Below are 13,682 nucleotides of genomic sequence, written 5' to 3' on the forward strand. Positions count from 1 at the left end.
ATGTATGAAATATATTTTATTGGCATATTATAATCTGCCTGTGGCTTTTAAACCAACTTTGACTTTAGTGCAACTTAACTGAGGTATATGCCTACAACAACAAATAAATGCAGAAAGTTAGTACTTTCTTTTTAGATTTTATTGAATAAACACAAGCTGGTCAACATGCCCAGGTTTCAGAGCACTTATTTGTGCAGATACAACGTCTCCTGCAGTGGAAAAGACTTTCCTGGTTATATAAAGGTAAAGAAAAAAAGAAGAAAAAAAATCACATTGATGCATTTTGAATCGGTCCGAGAATCGCACAACGTAATATCACGATATATCGCCAAATGGATTTTTTTTCAACACCCTTAATGAGCGTAATTTTTGTTTTTGAGACTTGTTGCGTTTTAGTTTCTCCTTTGCTTTAGTTACTAAGCTTTAAATATCTTGTCAAATAATTCGTTTTAACGTACATTTTACCATTGAATCACTTGTTTTCAAGCACAAAGTAATAATCCATTTTATGGTATTATGATGTATATTAATATTATTATTATATAACATTAAGGTCTTACAAGAATGGACGGAGAGTCAAATAGATATTCAATGAAGGAGTTTCAGGGAAGGGTGAATGATACAAATTCATTTTCAATAAGGCATCATTAGTTTATCTTATTTTATTTTTTTATTTAAGATGCATTTAACTACATGTTCTCTTTTATCCTGTATTCAGATGGTTAAAGTGCTGGCTATGGGCCCTCTGATAGGTTTCTTTGAATCTGGCAAACATGAAGGCTGAATTAATATTGGATGGAAGCTCCAGTTGAAACTCTACACAAACCTAAAAGAAGCATAACCATTAAACAAATGTATCACTGTTTCAATTGTTTTTGCAGACGACAAAAGCAGAAAAGTGTTTGCAGCAAACTACTTTATATCTATAAATTGATATATCATTATGTCTTAATTTTTTGGTGAAATGGCATCTATTCTGTTTGGTTAGTGTGAATTAATTAAGTTTTAACATCACTCATTATTATTCTACAGCCACCATTTAATTATTGTTATTACTATTTTTAAAATTAATCGACAAAAACATTTACAAAACATATTTTAACTCAGAAAATGATAGGGTTTTGCTGATAATGACAACGTTACGGTGTAAAACGTTTGTTTCAGGTTTAGATATCAAGCTTGTGTGAATAAGGTCAGAGAAATAGAGTTCTGGCGCCCTCTATCGGTGAAAGTTGGACACAACAACGACGTAAAACCTTGAACGTTTTTTTTTTTTTTTTTTTACTTTGGTACACAGAAGCTTGGAAAACACCAAAAAAGCTATATTACAGGTGCTCAGAGTGTTTTATTTGATTATTTTTTTTAAACAATATCATGTGATGGGCAATATTTTATAGGATGTAAATGCTACATAAATGTTTTTTTTTTTTTTTTTTTTTTTTTTTTTTTATTAGAGACACCATTCATGCAGATTATGCTATAAATATAAATTATGAAATAGTAACTTGTGGTGGGAGTTGACTGCTTGACAGTTCATACGCCAGTTTAGGCATAGTCCAAATAACCAATTAATTAATGAATCTGCTCAATTTATCATACACAATCTGGCTGCAATCAGCTCACTGACGCATTAAATATATATTTTCCTACTTACATGAAAATATAGGACTTGGTTTCATCGTAACTCTGTTTTTTCACTAGTTTCCTCACCTTTACTTTTCATCCACGGCGAAGGTGACGCTGTTTTCCCGGAAGTTGACACCGGAAACACCGACAGCGGGCGGGATCTTTGAGATTTGATTCTTTCTTGGAGAAAAACAAAACAAAACAGTGCCTGTTGCCTCCATGACTTCTTCCTTGGAGTTTGTATATATATTTATAGATTGATAGTTTTGTATTTAAGGGTATATCAGTAACACATACTGCTAACGGGTGGAACTGGACGGAGAATTCGCCTGACGCTAACGTTAGCTGAAGCTAACCGGGACCAGGATGGCGGACAGAAACCTGGTTCTGGATCTGAGACGCTGGGCGACAGAAGAGTTCAGTTTACCCCCAGAAAGCCTCCCCAATGAAAGCTACTTAAAAATGTACGTTGTGACAGCTCTAAGCAGTGTTCTTAGTTTAAACTAGAAGCGGAGGTTTGGTTATCAATGAACTAATGTAGGTTTATCTATTGCAGGCTCTGTGTAGGAACAGGGAAGTCAATATGGAAGTATATGATTCATCATGTTTTCCAGCAAAGGTTAGTCTCAACAATTGAGTTTCAAGTCTTTTGTCATTCTTAAGCCTCAATATTATCCTCAAACAAGTCCTATATTTATGACCATATTCTAATAGTGTTATTGTTTGTGTTTTTTCCCCACTTTTTTTGCAGAAATGTGAGGATGATGCGTGGAAATCTTCAGTGGTATCCTTCCTTTTGTAGTTTTAAACTCAGTGGAGTCTTTAATTGTTATATGTATCCACTTTTATTCATCAATTATTCACTCACTGTAATCTAAGAACAACTGTTCCATGCATATTTTTTTGCATTGCTGTTTATAATATTTGATCTGTATTGTAGAATTCTGTACACTTCTTAACATATGAATCTCCAAGGTATAAAGTCCTTCAAAACAAACAGGTAAAATATTATTTTCTTTCCAGTTTTTTCTTAATTTTTTTTGCAAAACACCATTTACCATTTTCTGATTTTACAAAAGCAATAGAAAATATCAGAATCAGATGTACTTTATTGATCCAAGGGGGAAATTACTTTGTTACAAAGGTCCGAGAAATATTGCAGATGAAAAGAAAAAACACTACACAAAGACAACGTACATAATTAAGTATAATAATGTTAATTAGATAAGGATTAAAGACAAGTCCACACATTACAGTAATAAAATAAATAAATACAATTAATACAAATGTACAGATATATGCAAGAATCAAGATGCTGTTGGGATCTAAATTCATCTACTTTGATTTGTGAAATCACGTCAATACTGGAGGTTTGACTTTTCCAACGTGATGTAATTGCCTTGGTCCATTGGCTTTCTTTTGAAATGTACTTGTGTATGAGACATTTTCTACAGCCTCCGTTCATCAATCCACCTATAGCAAAACATGTCCAAACTTACTTTGGGAGGGCCACATTCCTGCAGGAGAGGCTTATTGCCGATATTTAAGCAAATCCAAAACAAACTATGGTGAGTCACAGCAAGGACAAATGTAAAACCTACAGGATTGTGGCCTTCTAGACTTGTGTTTTGACCTAAGCTGATTCTAGTTCACTGAGATCTCACATGGCAGGCCTGGCCACACTCTGGACAGGTTGTCTGTACATTTCAAACAAAAACAGAGAGTTGGAGTTAACCAAACTTTTAGGCAGTGGCTAACCGTACGCAGTGCCCCTATTTGGCCAATTTAGGTCATGTGACAGGTCAGTCATTGGCCACTTAAGGTCACGTGACTAAGACTAAACCTAACCCTAAAAATTGTTGCGATATTGGGTTATAACCTAAAGCTAACCCTAAAACGCTACTTGTACTTGTACTTTGGTAACTGTGCCAATAGCACCGGGGGTTGTTCGTACGGCAAACAAATAGACACTTTCAAACTTTTATCCTCAGCTTCAAACTAGAGGCAATAATGATTTTAACAAAGAAGATTTGGGTTGCCTTTGGGTCCTTTTATAGAATGTAAAAACTGCAGAAAAAGTGGGGGCCATCAGCCAGGCTGGGATTAGCAAACTTCTTACTGCACAATTCCTGGCCAACATTTCTTCCTCTTCTGGTTTTATTCCCAAGGGACATTCTGAGATGAATATTTCCTGTACTATTTGTATGGCTGTTCATATGTTGTTTGTTTCAATTATTTACAGGCTGCTTACACACCAGTTAAACACACAAGTTATTCTTTATTGTAAACAACTTTCAACATAACAAAATGTGTTTCAATAGGCTCAGGACATTGTAGAAACAATGGCAGTGAATGCGTTTTGGAGTGAAAGAGAAGGTTTGACTTACGGTAATTGTAATAATGGTATTACCTGGTATGTTTTCACGTTCAAGGTGAAGCAGGCTGAGGACCAAAGTGAGGCAACAAAGCGAAGAGAGCTTCAGAAGAAGGTAGAGCAGCTGAGAGTCGAGATCAGTCACCTGGACTCTCAGATCCGTGAAACGGAGGAGCAGGTGGCCACGCAAGGTTCGTCTGAATTTAGTAGTTACTGTGTTTACGAAGCCTAATCTTTTATTTATTTGGGATTTCTTGTTTCTGGAAAAGTTGTGTTTCTGATTTCTTCATTTATAAAAGTGGAGAAAAGAAAATACAATAACATACATAGAATAAGAAATGTCAGCCGGGGATCTAAGGCTGAACGATTAACCTGAATCGTTTCGATTTTGAGGTTTTCACTACTGTGATAATGTAACCTCAGATGCCGAGGTTTTTTCTTCCTTCTCCGTCATTTGAGTGATATACTATATGTTCACAATCAGAATTGCCGAGAACCGCCTTCCTGGGCTGCTGGCCAATCAGAGATGGTTACAGGACACAAGCTTGTATGCGCTGCAGCGAGTCTCAGTTACCCCTCAGTTGAGTGCGCGAACAACAACTACACTAGGGCCCTATAAAATCCACGTTAACGGAATCGCGGACGGAATCGACCAATGACAACGGAATCGACCGTTGAACGTGGAAATGAACAGAATCGGGTTGAAACGCCATCACCGTGAGGAAAAGGACTTTTTTATGGTGAAATGTTTCTAGAGATCGCTTATTATCCCATTCTGGTCGCTTCAAACACCATCTAAACCACCCGAAACACCGCCTAAACTGCCAAAAAACTACGAAAATCATCACTGACTTATATATACAGAGCAGTCAAATATATACAAGGAGCAGTCAGCATAATCAATGTCAGTACAACTTATATATACCTTTTAATTGTATCTTACTCATTATTTTAAATTACATTTTTATTTTTGACATACATTTTCGGTAAATTATAGTTTTCTTTTTATTAGAATTTATTATGTTTCCTCACAGTACAACTTATATCTACCTTTTAATCGTATCTTACTGTATTTTTGACATACATTTTTTGTTTAATTATGGGTTTTTTATTTCTTAGTATTTAATTTGTTTCCTCACATGAGTTAAAAACGAATATTTTCTGAAAGAAATGTTTAATATTTCTAAAAAAAAATGGAATTTAAAAAAAAACAGAAAACAGAATTTGGTAAAAAAAAAAAAAAAAATGTGTAAAACATTTAAACTCAACAGGAGATTTAGGCATCCCAGCAGTACAACAGACATACATTAATTCCGAGAGGTAGATCACCACCTAAATGTCAAAATTGAAGCTAAAGTGCGTCAACTAGCAAAAGGTGTACATGCCCAATTAATTTTATTGCACGATGCCAGTATCTTTTAAATAGATTTAAATTATACATTGCATTTTGTCAAAATGAAGCTGATAATTATTTGCATTGGTGTTAATTTCCTGTGTTTGATGTGCCTGATGATGTATTTTTCTATTAAAATTATACAGAGCAGTCTATCAGCGGTACATGGGCCCAAGTGGAGGACTGCCAACACAGAGAGCTCCTGCTTCAGGCTTTCAGGCAGCGCTGCATTGTGGGCCGCAAGGTGCTCTCGGACGATGCACACAAAATCAGTGGCCACTGCAAGGCATTGGAACAGATGGCTAAGTAAAAACAATAGTCCTTTTTTAAATTGCGATCCATTTCACACCTGGTGTGAATCCTTTGTAGCAACATTTACACATGCATGTATTGCAGGAAGGCAGAAACTGATGTGCTTTTTGATAGCGCGCCACCTAACAACAGAGATGTAATCCAAATTAACTCTAAAACTGCAGCAGAAACACAAGTTCTGGTAAGACATGCATAAAGTTGATCAGTTATCTACTGTTTGAATATTCTTTCTTCCCATTGCTAACATTAATTTGGGGTTTCTTTTGTGTTTTTAGCAACATTAATTGGATTTCTAAGGATTTAATCAGTTATCTTTTCTGTTGCCAGCGTGAAGTGCGGGAGCTGTGTGATGATCGAGTCCACTTTTATCAGTCTTTACAAGAGAATGAGCTGAAGAAACATCACTCTACTGCGAAACAGTAAGAATGATAGTGTAGTTTACAGTTTATTTAATTATTCATCAACATACCTGTTTTCTTCCTTATTTTGTCAATCATACTGTCTTCCCCTGCCCCTAGTATGACCCATGAACAGAGGGCAGCTGTGCATCAATACTGGCTGAGTGCAGTGGAGGTGTTTTTTGTGCTCATCTAAGTTCTCTCAAATTCTCCTTCATTATCATTATTTTCTTAATTTATTTTTTCTTGTCACCAGAATGTGCTGAATAATTTCCCTCCAAACCATGTCATGTCAGCTTTACACTATCTGGCTTCAAGAGAACAAAAGGAACTGGAGGAAAAAGCAACTTCACTGGATGTGACCCAAAACGTGACGGCTCTACGGTAAGGCAAAGATGAGGTAGAATGATATTTTTTCCATGTGACAGTTTTTCATGCCTCTCCCAGGTTCCGTTATGAAAGTGATCACCTGCTCGACATGTCTGCTGAGGAGAACAATGAGCTACCACCTGTCAAGTCCCTGTTGGAGGTGTGACATATTAAATTATCTTTTGTGTGGTTTATTTCTTTTAAAAATAAATTCCTGTGTTTTGAAATGTACACTGACTTTGATTTGTGTGAATATCTGTTTTGTGCAGGCTGCTTGGGAAGAGGTGGGGCAGAGTCTGGTTGAGTTGGCTTACACTCGCTCCAGAGTTCAGGAGCTTAAGCAGCAGTTGGACGGCTGTAAGACGGAGGCTTTGCAGGAAGTGTCGGGCCTTTCAGATGAGCTCAGCAATGACACTTTAGCACTGTACGTTCATTCAAATTATGGGTTTTTTCTTCATGTGCAAATGGACCAAATATGTTCATCTTTTGTTGTTGTTGTTGTTGTTAATCGAGAAACTATGTTAGTAGCCTTTTGTTATCAGTGTGTTTTAGGGTCTTTACTGGCTTGTTCTCATCAGCATTACTTTATTAGTTTAACTAATAGCACATTGTGTTTTGGTATAGATCAGCTTTTAATTTGGAGCTGCAGTGTGTGATGCAGGCTGCCGCCAGAGATCATATTAGGGAGTGTTGCATTCAACTTGACCAGCACGCTCAAAACCGACGAGAAGCACTGAGAAGTCTTCGCAGCCAATGGCAGAGAATCTTGGACTTCAGACAACTTGTGGTGAGATTGACTAAAATACATCTTTGAATCATTTAGAGAGAGAGAAAGATTTATTACTGTTTAGTAACTTGAACTGTTACAGTATTACTACCTGCGTGTATATTTAAATATTGTTTTTTTTGTGTGTCGCTGCAGGTTCTCAGACAGGAGCAAGTTAGAGGTTTAATCAAAGGAAACTCAACAACTAAGACGGAGCTGATTCGTCTTCACAAAGAGGTCAGAATGTTTTCTTTGCAGCGGTTCTCAAACTTTAAAGTGCCAAGAAAACTAACATGGGTAAAACCATGTCAATTACAACATTTGTACTGCCATGATCTATGGTTACATGTCATAGGAATGAGATATTTTATAACCCTAGTAGGGGGCCTCATTTCAAAAACAATGTGTAGAATCTGTACTAAAAGTGTGCATGCTTGGAAATTATGAAAATGTGGTGCGCTAGAAAATAAACAGCATAAAGTGGCCAAATAACACGTTACGTTTGTTCAGAAGTGATCGTGTCAACATAATCGCTGCTGAGGCGATGGTTCACGGGAGCGGACGGATCGAGCGCTATCTCATTCTGGATCCAGTAAAAACCATAAAAAGCTGTAAATGGACTGATAGGCAGACGTGGGACAGTGAGGAGGAGACTTAATGTAGAGATGGAAACTCATCCGTTGAAACTGATCAGAAAACCTTTGTTAACAGGAGTACAGCAGCCATCCTACATGCCAGTTTATAAGTATAAGTAGTTATAAGCATCTAGAGACTTGTATGCTTTTAGGTTTTCTTTTGTATATACACTGGGTTTTTCTATCAGATATGTATAAATGTCTGGCCAGTGAACATCGGGCCAGGAGCGCACATTGGATGACCACTCGTTTTCGGGAATGCTGCATGGGTCCCGCAATCGTTCACCTGTACTTAAAGTGAGTTTCCTTAAATAAGCGTCTGCTACAGGACACACCTGGCTGAGCCAATACTGCGTCACAACTTTACAGTTGAAACTCAACATTTTGTTGAAGGTGTAGGTCCACAACAGAGCGCGCACAAAGGCAGGCAGAGTGTCTTCCGTGCCATGTGAAGCATAGCTTTCTGTTGCAGTTGAGCAGACACTGCTGTGTCAGGATGAATGAATCATGCGTCAATGCCACCGTGTGCCAGATTTGTCTGATTTCAAAGTTTAAAGCTAGGGTCGGCGATTTTCTCCAGATGCACTTTTCAAGTTTTTGTTTGAAATTGTCTTTATGTCCTGACAGAAATTAGGATCTTATGTGCTCTGAAAAATGAATGAAGAAAATTCATCAACTGTAGCAGCTGTAAACCTGTAATAACTTCAACCAGTGGATAAAAAACAGAGTAAAGGCGGAGCCGTCGGGGAGGCTACATTCAAAATCATGTTAGCTTTTGAAAATCGCCCACCCTACCTTTAAGTACCTGCACTTATTTTCACTCAGAGCTTCAATATGAGCATATTTGAATAACGTACATTGACCTAATGGTTCACTGTTCACATCTATAACACTACAGGCTTGGATATTTATAATTACGTGGATCGATTAGTCTCATGTGAGGACATTAAATGTATGAGGTGAATCTAGCTTAAATTCACCAGCGACGTCATTTCTCCACGTCTACAAAATGTTTGTGTGCCTCGTTCAGAGTTACCATACCGGTGTGCACAATCTCACGCTACGTTTATTTTTATAAATGACAACTTTTGCATTGAAAGTGTTGTGCACATATTTCAGGCTACGTTATGGGCGTACGCAATGGTTATAAATGAGGCCCTAGGTAGGGACATAAAATACAGATTATTTACTGAAAGCAATAATGTGATTACCTGCGAAACAAATGTTGTGCTACTTCATTAATAATAGTAAAGATTTTGCACCTTGTTTTTTTTACCTAAATATGGATTTTGGTTTTAGTTACAAGATTTCATCCAGAGCAAGCTCGTGCCACAGTTCGACTGTGTCATCACTGCAGCCAGTTGTGCGAGGAACGCTATTTCTAAAGAGGCGAAGCAACTCGGAACAGTTTCGCTCCTTTCTCTGGACCGCAGGAACATTGAAGGGTAAGCATACCTTTTTTTGATTGCTAACATTGTTATATCCCTGTTTGCTTATTGTTTTGATAGGATTGTAGACCTAAATTGGGTTTGGTAAAATTACACATTTTCCAGTAAATCGCAGGAAACAATAAATTTGCTCTGATGTTTTCTGAAGAGTTCAGTTATGGAATATTACTTGATGAATTGTTACACAAGGAGGGAAAAACATGTTGGAAAAAATCATTCATCATCTGTGAGACATCTGTAGTAGCAGCTGCCATGATCAGCTAAAACATTTGTTTCTTCTCATCGAGTGAAATACCTCTTTTCTGAGTTAAAAAAAGTAGTTTTCTTTGATTTATAGAGAACAAAGTATTCCTGTGCCATGGCTGTCCATCAATCGCTTGCACTCCTCAGTGTTCAGTCTGCATTTCCCAATGTATAAGGTAATTATACATACTATTGTTCTCAAGATTATTTAAATGCTGTGTCAAAATTTGATTGAATATGTACCCTGAAAATTTTGTAAACTTCCCTATCAATCTTATATTTCACTATATTTTGAGCTGTGCCATGGTTTATTCTCAATCCCAAATATCATAAAGATTTTTTGTCAAGGTCCTGGTGTGTTATTTTAAGACCAAATGTTTCCAAAACTTTTGTTTTAGACATTATGCATTTTGTCAGAATAATCATTAAATTGTATACAAACGTACTGTATATCAATACTAACTACACTTAAAAATGTAAAAAAAAATCGTGAGTTGCTGGTTCCCCGTCTGACAAGATATTGTCCTTTGTTTTAGGAAATGACTGTGCTGTTCTTATATTAATGCTAATATCTTTTTCATTCAGAGCTTTTAAAATACAAATGACATTCACTTGAGCATTATTAAATTCTTTGCATCAGGGGAAGGAACTTCTTTGAGAACACAATGGAATTGATGAACTGGCTCACAGTCACAGTTGTTTCCCCAGTTTAACTCAAGACATAGTTAAAGATGCTGGAGACTTAATTACCTTTATCAGATAAATCCATAATGTAGGCCTCATAGATCAATAAAGCAAAGATCATTAGCTTGAAAAAAATATTTAAAAGGTTGAAATTACCGTTACACTGTATTGACATATTTTGAAAACATTCACACATCGCAGGAATTGGAGTCCAGTAACCGGATGCATAGATATGTTTTTCCTTCATTCCTACCGTGATTCATTTAACACCATTTTTGTTCTAGTTTGTTCCCGGTATTTCCCGTGATATCACTTCGCTATATGAGACATAAAATTTTGGCTGGTTTCCGATCTTTTCGGGCCTGTACTACAAAGCTGGTTTTCCTCTTATTGTGCTAACTTCCGGGATTTATTTCTTTCTTTTATCTAATGGACTGACCTATATTAGTCATCTGATAAAGCCTGTGCGCGTTGGATGCTTTCTGACTGATAAATAAATGAATTATTGTATTCATATACACTGTGGTGACCGAGAGAGCCCCAGTCCTATAACATAATACATTCTGTATAAAATACAAATATCGTCCACCTTATAATGTCAGCTGAGCTTAAGCAGCATCAGAGCCACAGACTGCACCCAAAATGAGGCGAATACATAAATAGAAGCACGTCCGTGCCTTAATAAAGTAAAACTGATCCGTGTCCGTTTATTCTCGCATGAATTAACATTGCATAATCTCACAAATTTACGAATTACCAGTAGGGGTGGGAACCTCTGGGTACCTCACGATACGATACGTGATACAAAGCTCACTATAACTATTATCTCACGATATGATGATTCTGCGATTATTGATATATTGGTCAGAAATCAATCAACGATAATCTGACATTACAAGAAAAAAAAGATTAAGTGAAAAAATACAATTTTAATATTACATCTCTGAAAGACAATAAATTGAAAAAGTGTCCTATGAACAGTGACACTATTTTAGTGCAACATTTCTGTAAATAAGTGTCAACATACCAATGTAAACAAATAAGTATCTCCAATAGTGCTTTCTGTGAACAAAGAATAGGGTCTTTCTTCCCAGTGACACTATTATAGTGCAATATTCCAGTAAACAATATATTGGTTCCTTCAACAAACAGTGACAAAATTTATGTGAAGACGTACCTGCGCATTTTAGTGAAAAAGCAGAAAAGGTTTTGAAAATAAAAAAAATCGATACTTAGCGGGAGCATATCGATAATCGATTGTGCGGAAAAATGACGCGATATATATCACCGTATCGAGATATTGTCACACTCCCAATTAGCAGTTGTCTATTCTCTGGTTGTGTTCCTTCCTTCCTGCTTTTTCTGCAGCAACAGTGTTTTTGGTCTGAATAATGGATTTTAATTCTTCATATTTTAAAATAATTTTTCCTCAATTGTGACGTAAGTTTCGTAGTTTGGGTACTACAGGGTAAACCCCAAAATAAACATCTGCCATTGTTTTGCCACAACTTTCTGTTTGTAAAAACACCAGAAAAGTGTTGGGAAGTCACTTTGGAAGAGTTTTTGGTGTGAATGCAAGAAATCACGATAAGAATGAAGTAAAAACACTACAATCCATCAGTTTATGGGACTCCACATCCCACAATGTATTGTACGAAACTTTCTCGACATGGTCAATAGACTAATTTTTGAGTGGCAATATTAACCTCTTACAATTTTTTTTAAGCAAACTACCTATAAAGCCTACATCATGTCTTTATCGCTTAACAAAATCTCCAGCAGCTTTAAACTTCGACAAAAATCTGCATTCAATGTAAATATCCATGTTTTTCATCAGTATCTGAGGCTCATGCTGACAATCTTACCAGGTTCATATACTGTAATTACCCTTTGATGCAAACTTTCTTCTTGATCTTTCCCAGGCACCAGAGGAGCTTTGCTTTCTGATTTCCTCCCAACAGGTTGAGCTGCGCTTTCTTTGTCAGATGCTGCAGCTTCACTCTGCTACAACTGAGAAAATACAGAAGGAAACAGAGCAGCTGCATGCCTCTGATCAAAAAGGTAAACAAGATAGCTAAGGAAGAGCAAGCATTCATCATGCCTAAAGTACACAGTCAGGAAGGCAGAAAGAATGTTTAATGCATTGCGAGCTGCATTAGCTACTAAAAGAAACCCCTCTTGTCTGTTTTCACCGTCTTTCTTAGCTTTGTTGTCCAGAATCACGGCAGTCGATCAAAAGCTCTTGGTGTCTTTGGTACCTCGAGTCAGAAGCCTCGCACACCGCTGTTCAAAAGGGCTTTCTTATGGGGACCAAGTCAAAACTGCCATTTCTTACTGGTGAGACACTTTTCTGAAGAAGTTGATCGTTTTCTAAAAAAGTTCATCAACAGGTATTTGTGGTTCTACTGTTGGTAAATGTAAGGGTTTGGTCTTTATTGCTAGAAATGTATCTTTAAACTTTTCTGAAGATCAGTCTACTTCTGTTTAGCTTGGTTTTTATTCCATTTTAAATTAAACTACTGATAATTAACAATAATCCATCCATCTTCAGTACCCTCTTATTATTTGAATCTCTGGGTCCAAGTTGTTATCTCCACTTTGTAAGTTTTCAGAATTGATGCTGAACTGTTTTCCAAATAAATTCTGTTTATGTGAGGTTAACCTGCTGTATCCTGCCTTTCCCCATGAGTAAGCTTATATAGCTTTATAGGCAGTTCCTTATTAAGCGTTTAATAAGCAACAGGGTGATTTTACATCACATCTGCCTAAAAATGGATAGTTTGGACAATTTAACTGTTTGATTTGACATTCAGTTTAATACACAATACCAGTGTGAGAAGGTGAAGTTACCCTCTACGTTTTGCACCGGTTCTATACACATAATATAGATCAGATTAACATTTGTCCATCAGTTTGTATTTCACTTTGCATATATATGTATTTTAAAATGTATTCATTATTTTTTTAATTGTTGGTCCAATCTTAAGTTGGAGTATTTGTAGAGTGTTACGGCTGAATTCATAGCATTATAAAGAACTGAAATCGCATTTTTTTTTTTTTTTTTGACTTTTCTGTTGTGTGTGTCCTAGGTGGGATAAACCTGCCCAGTATGTTCTTCCTGAGGATGTGAGAGGAGGTCTGACCTTTCAGCAGTGGCTACAGCGGTGGAAAATCGCAGCCAAACCTTCATAGATAGCCACAGTTTGCAATATGTCAAATATTAAACTAACCACTGTGGGGAGGTTAAATTACTGCACTGTTTTGCTCTAGAAATGAAAATATGCTACACCCGTTTTCTTCCTGTGTTTCTTTCTCATCAATAAATCATCTTAACACCCCACCCCTCTCCAACTGCTCGTGTGTTCATCGAAATGCATTCCAAAACATACGGAGGTGGTGTGAAACTCTCCAGAATTTGTAAATGACAAAGCTTT

The 13,682-nt window shown here is 36.7% G+C and overlaps 1 protein-coding gene across 1 annotated transcript; it reads left to right on the forward strand.

Moving 5' to 3' along the window:
• Positions 1 to 1,655: 1,655 nt before the first annotated feature.
• On the forward strand, positions 1,656 to 13,581 carry haus5 (HAUS augmin-like complex, subunit 5). Its single transcript, XM_028444028.1, has 19 exons — positions 1,656 to 2,090; positions 2,183 to 2,245; positions 2,378 to 2,410; positions 2,602 to 2,626; positions 4,059 to 4,191; positions 5,540 to 5,699; positions 5,790 to 5,886; positions 6,033 to 6,124; positions 6,224 to 6,278; positions 6,360 to 6,487; positions 6,551 to 6,632; positions 6,742 to 6,896; positions 7,097 to 7,259; positions 7,395 to 7,475; positions 9,173 to 9,318; positions 9,659 to 9,740; positions 12,171 to 12,309; positions 12,453 to 12,585; positions 13,338 to 13,581. The coding sequence occupies exons 1-19, from the start codon at positions 1,993 to 1,995 to the stop codon at positions 13,438 to 13,440; spliced, it is 1,968 nt and encodes a 655-aa protein (XP_028299829.1). The 5' UTR covers positions 1,656 to 1,992; the 3' UTR covers positions 13,441 to 13,581.
• Positions 13,582 to 13,682: the final 101 nt, after the last annotated feature.

Source organism: Gouania willdenowi, chromosome 4 (genome assembly GCF_900634775.1).
Source record: "Gouania willdenowi chromosome 4, fGouWil2.1, whole genome shotgun sequence".
Taxonomy (NCBI): Eukaryota; Metazoa; Chordata; class Actinopteri; order Blenniiformes; family Gobiesocidae; genus Gouania; species Gouania willdenowi.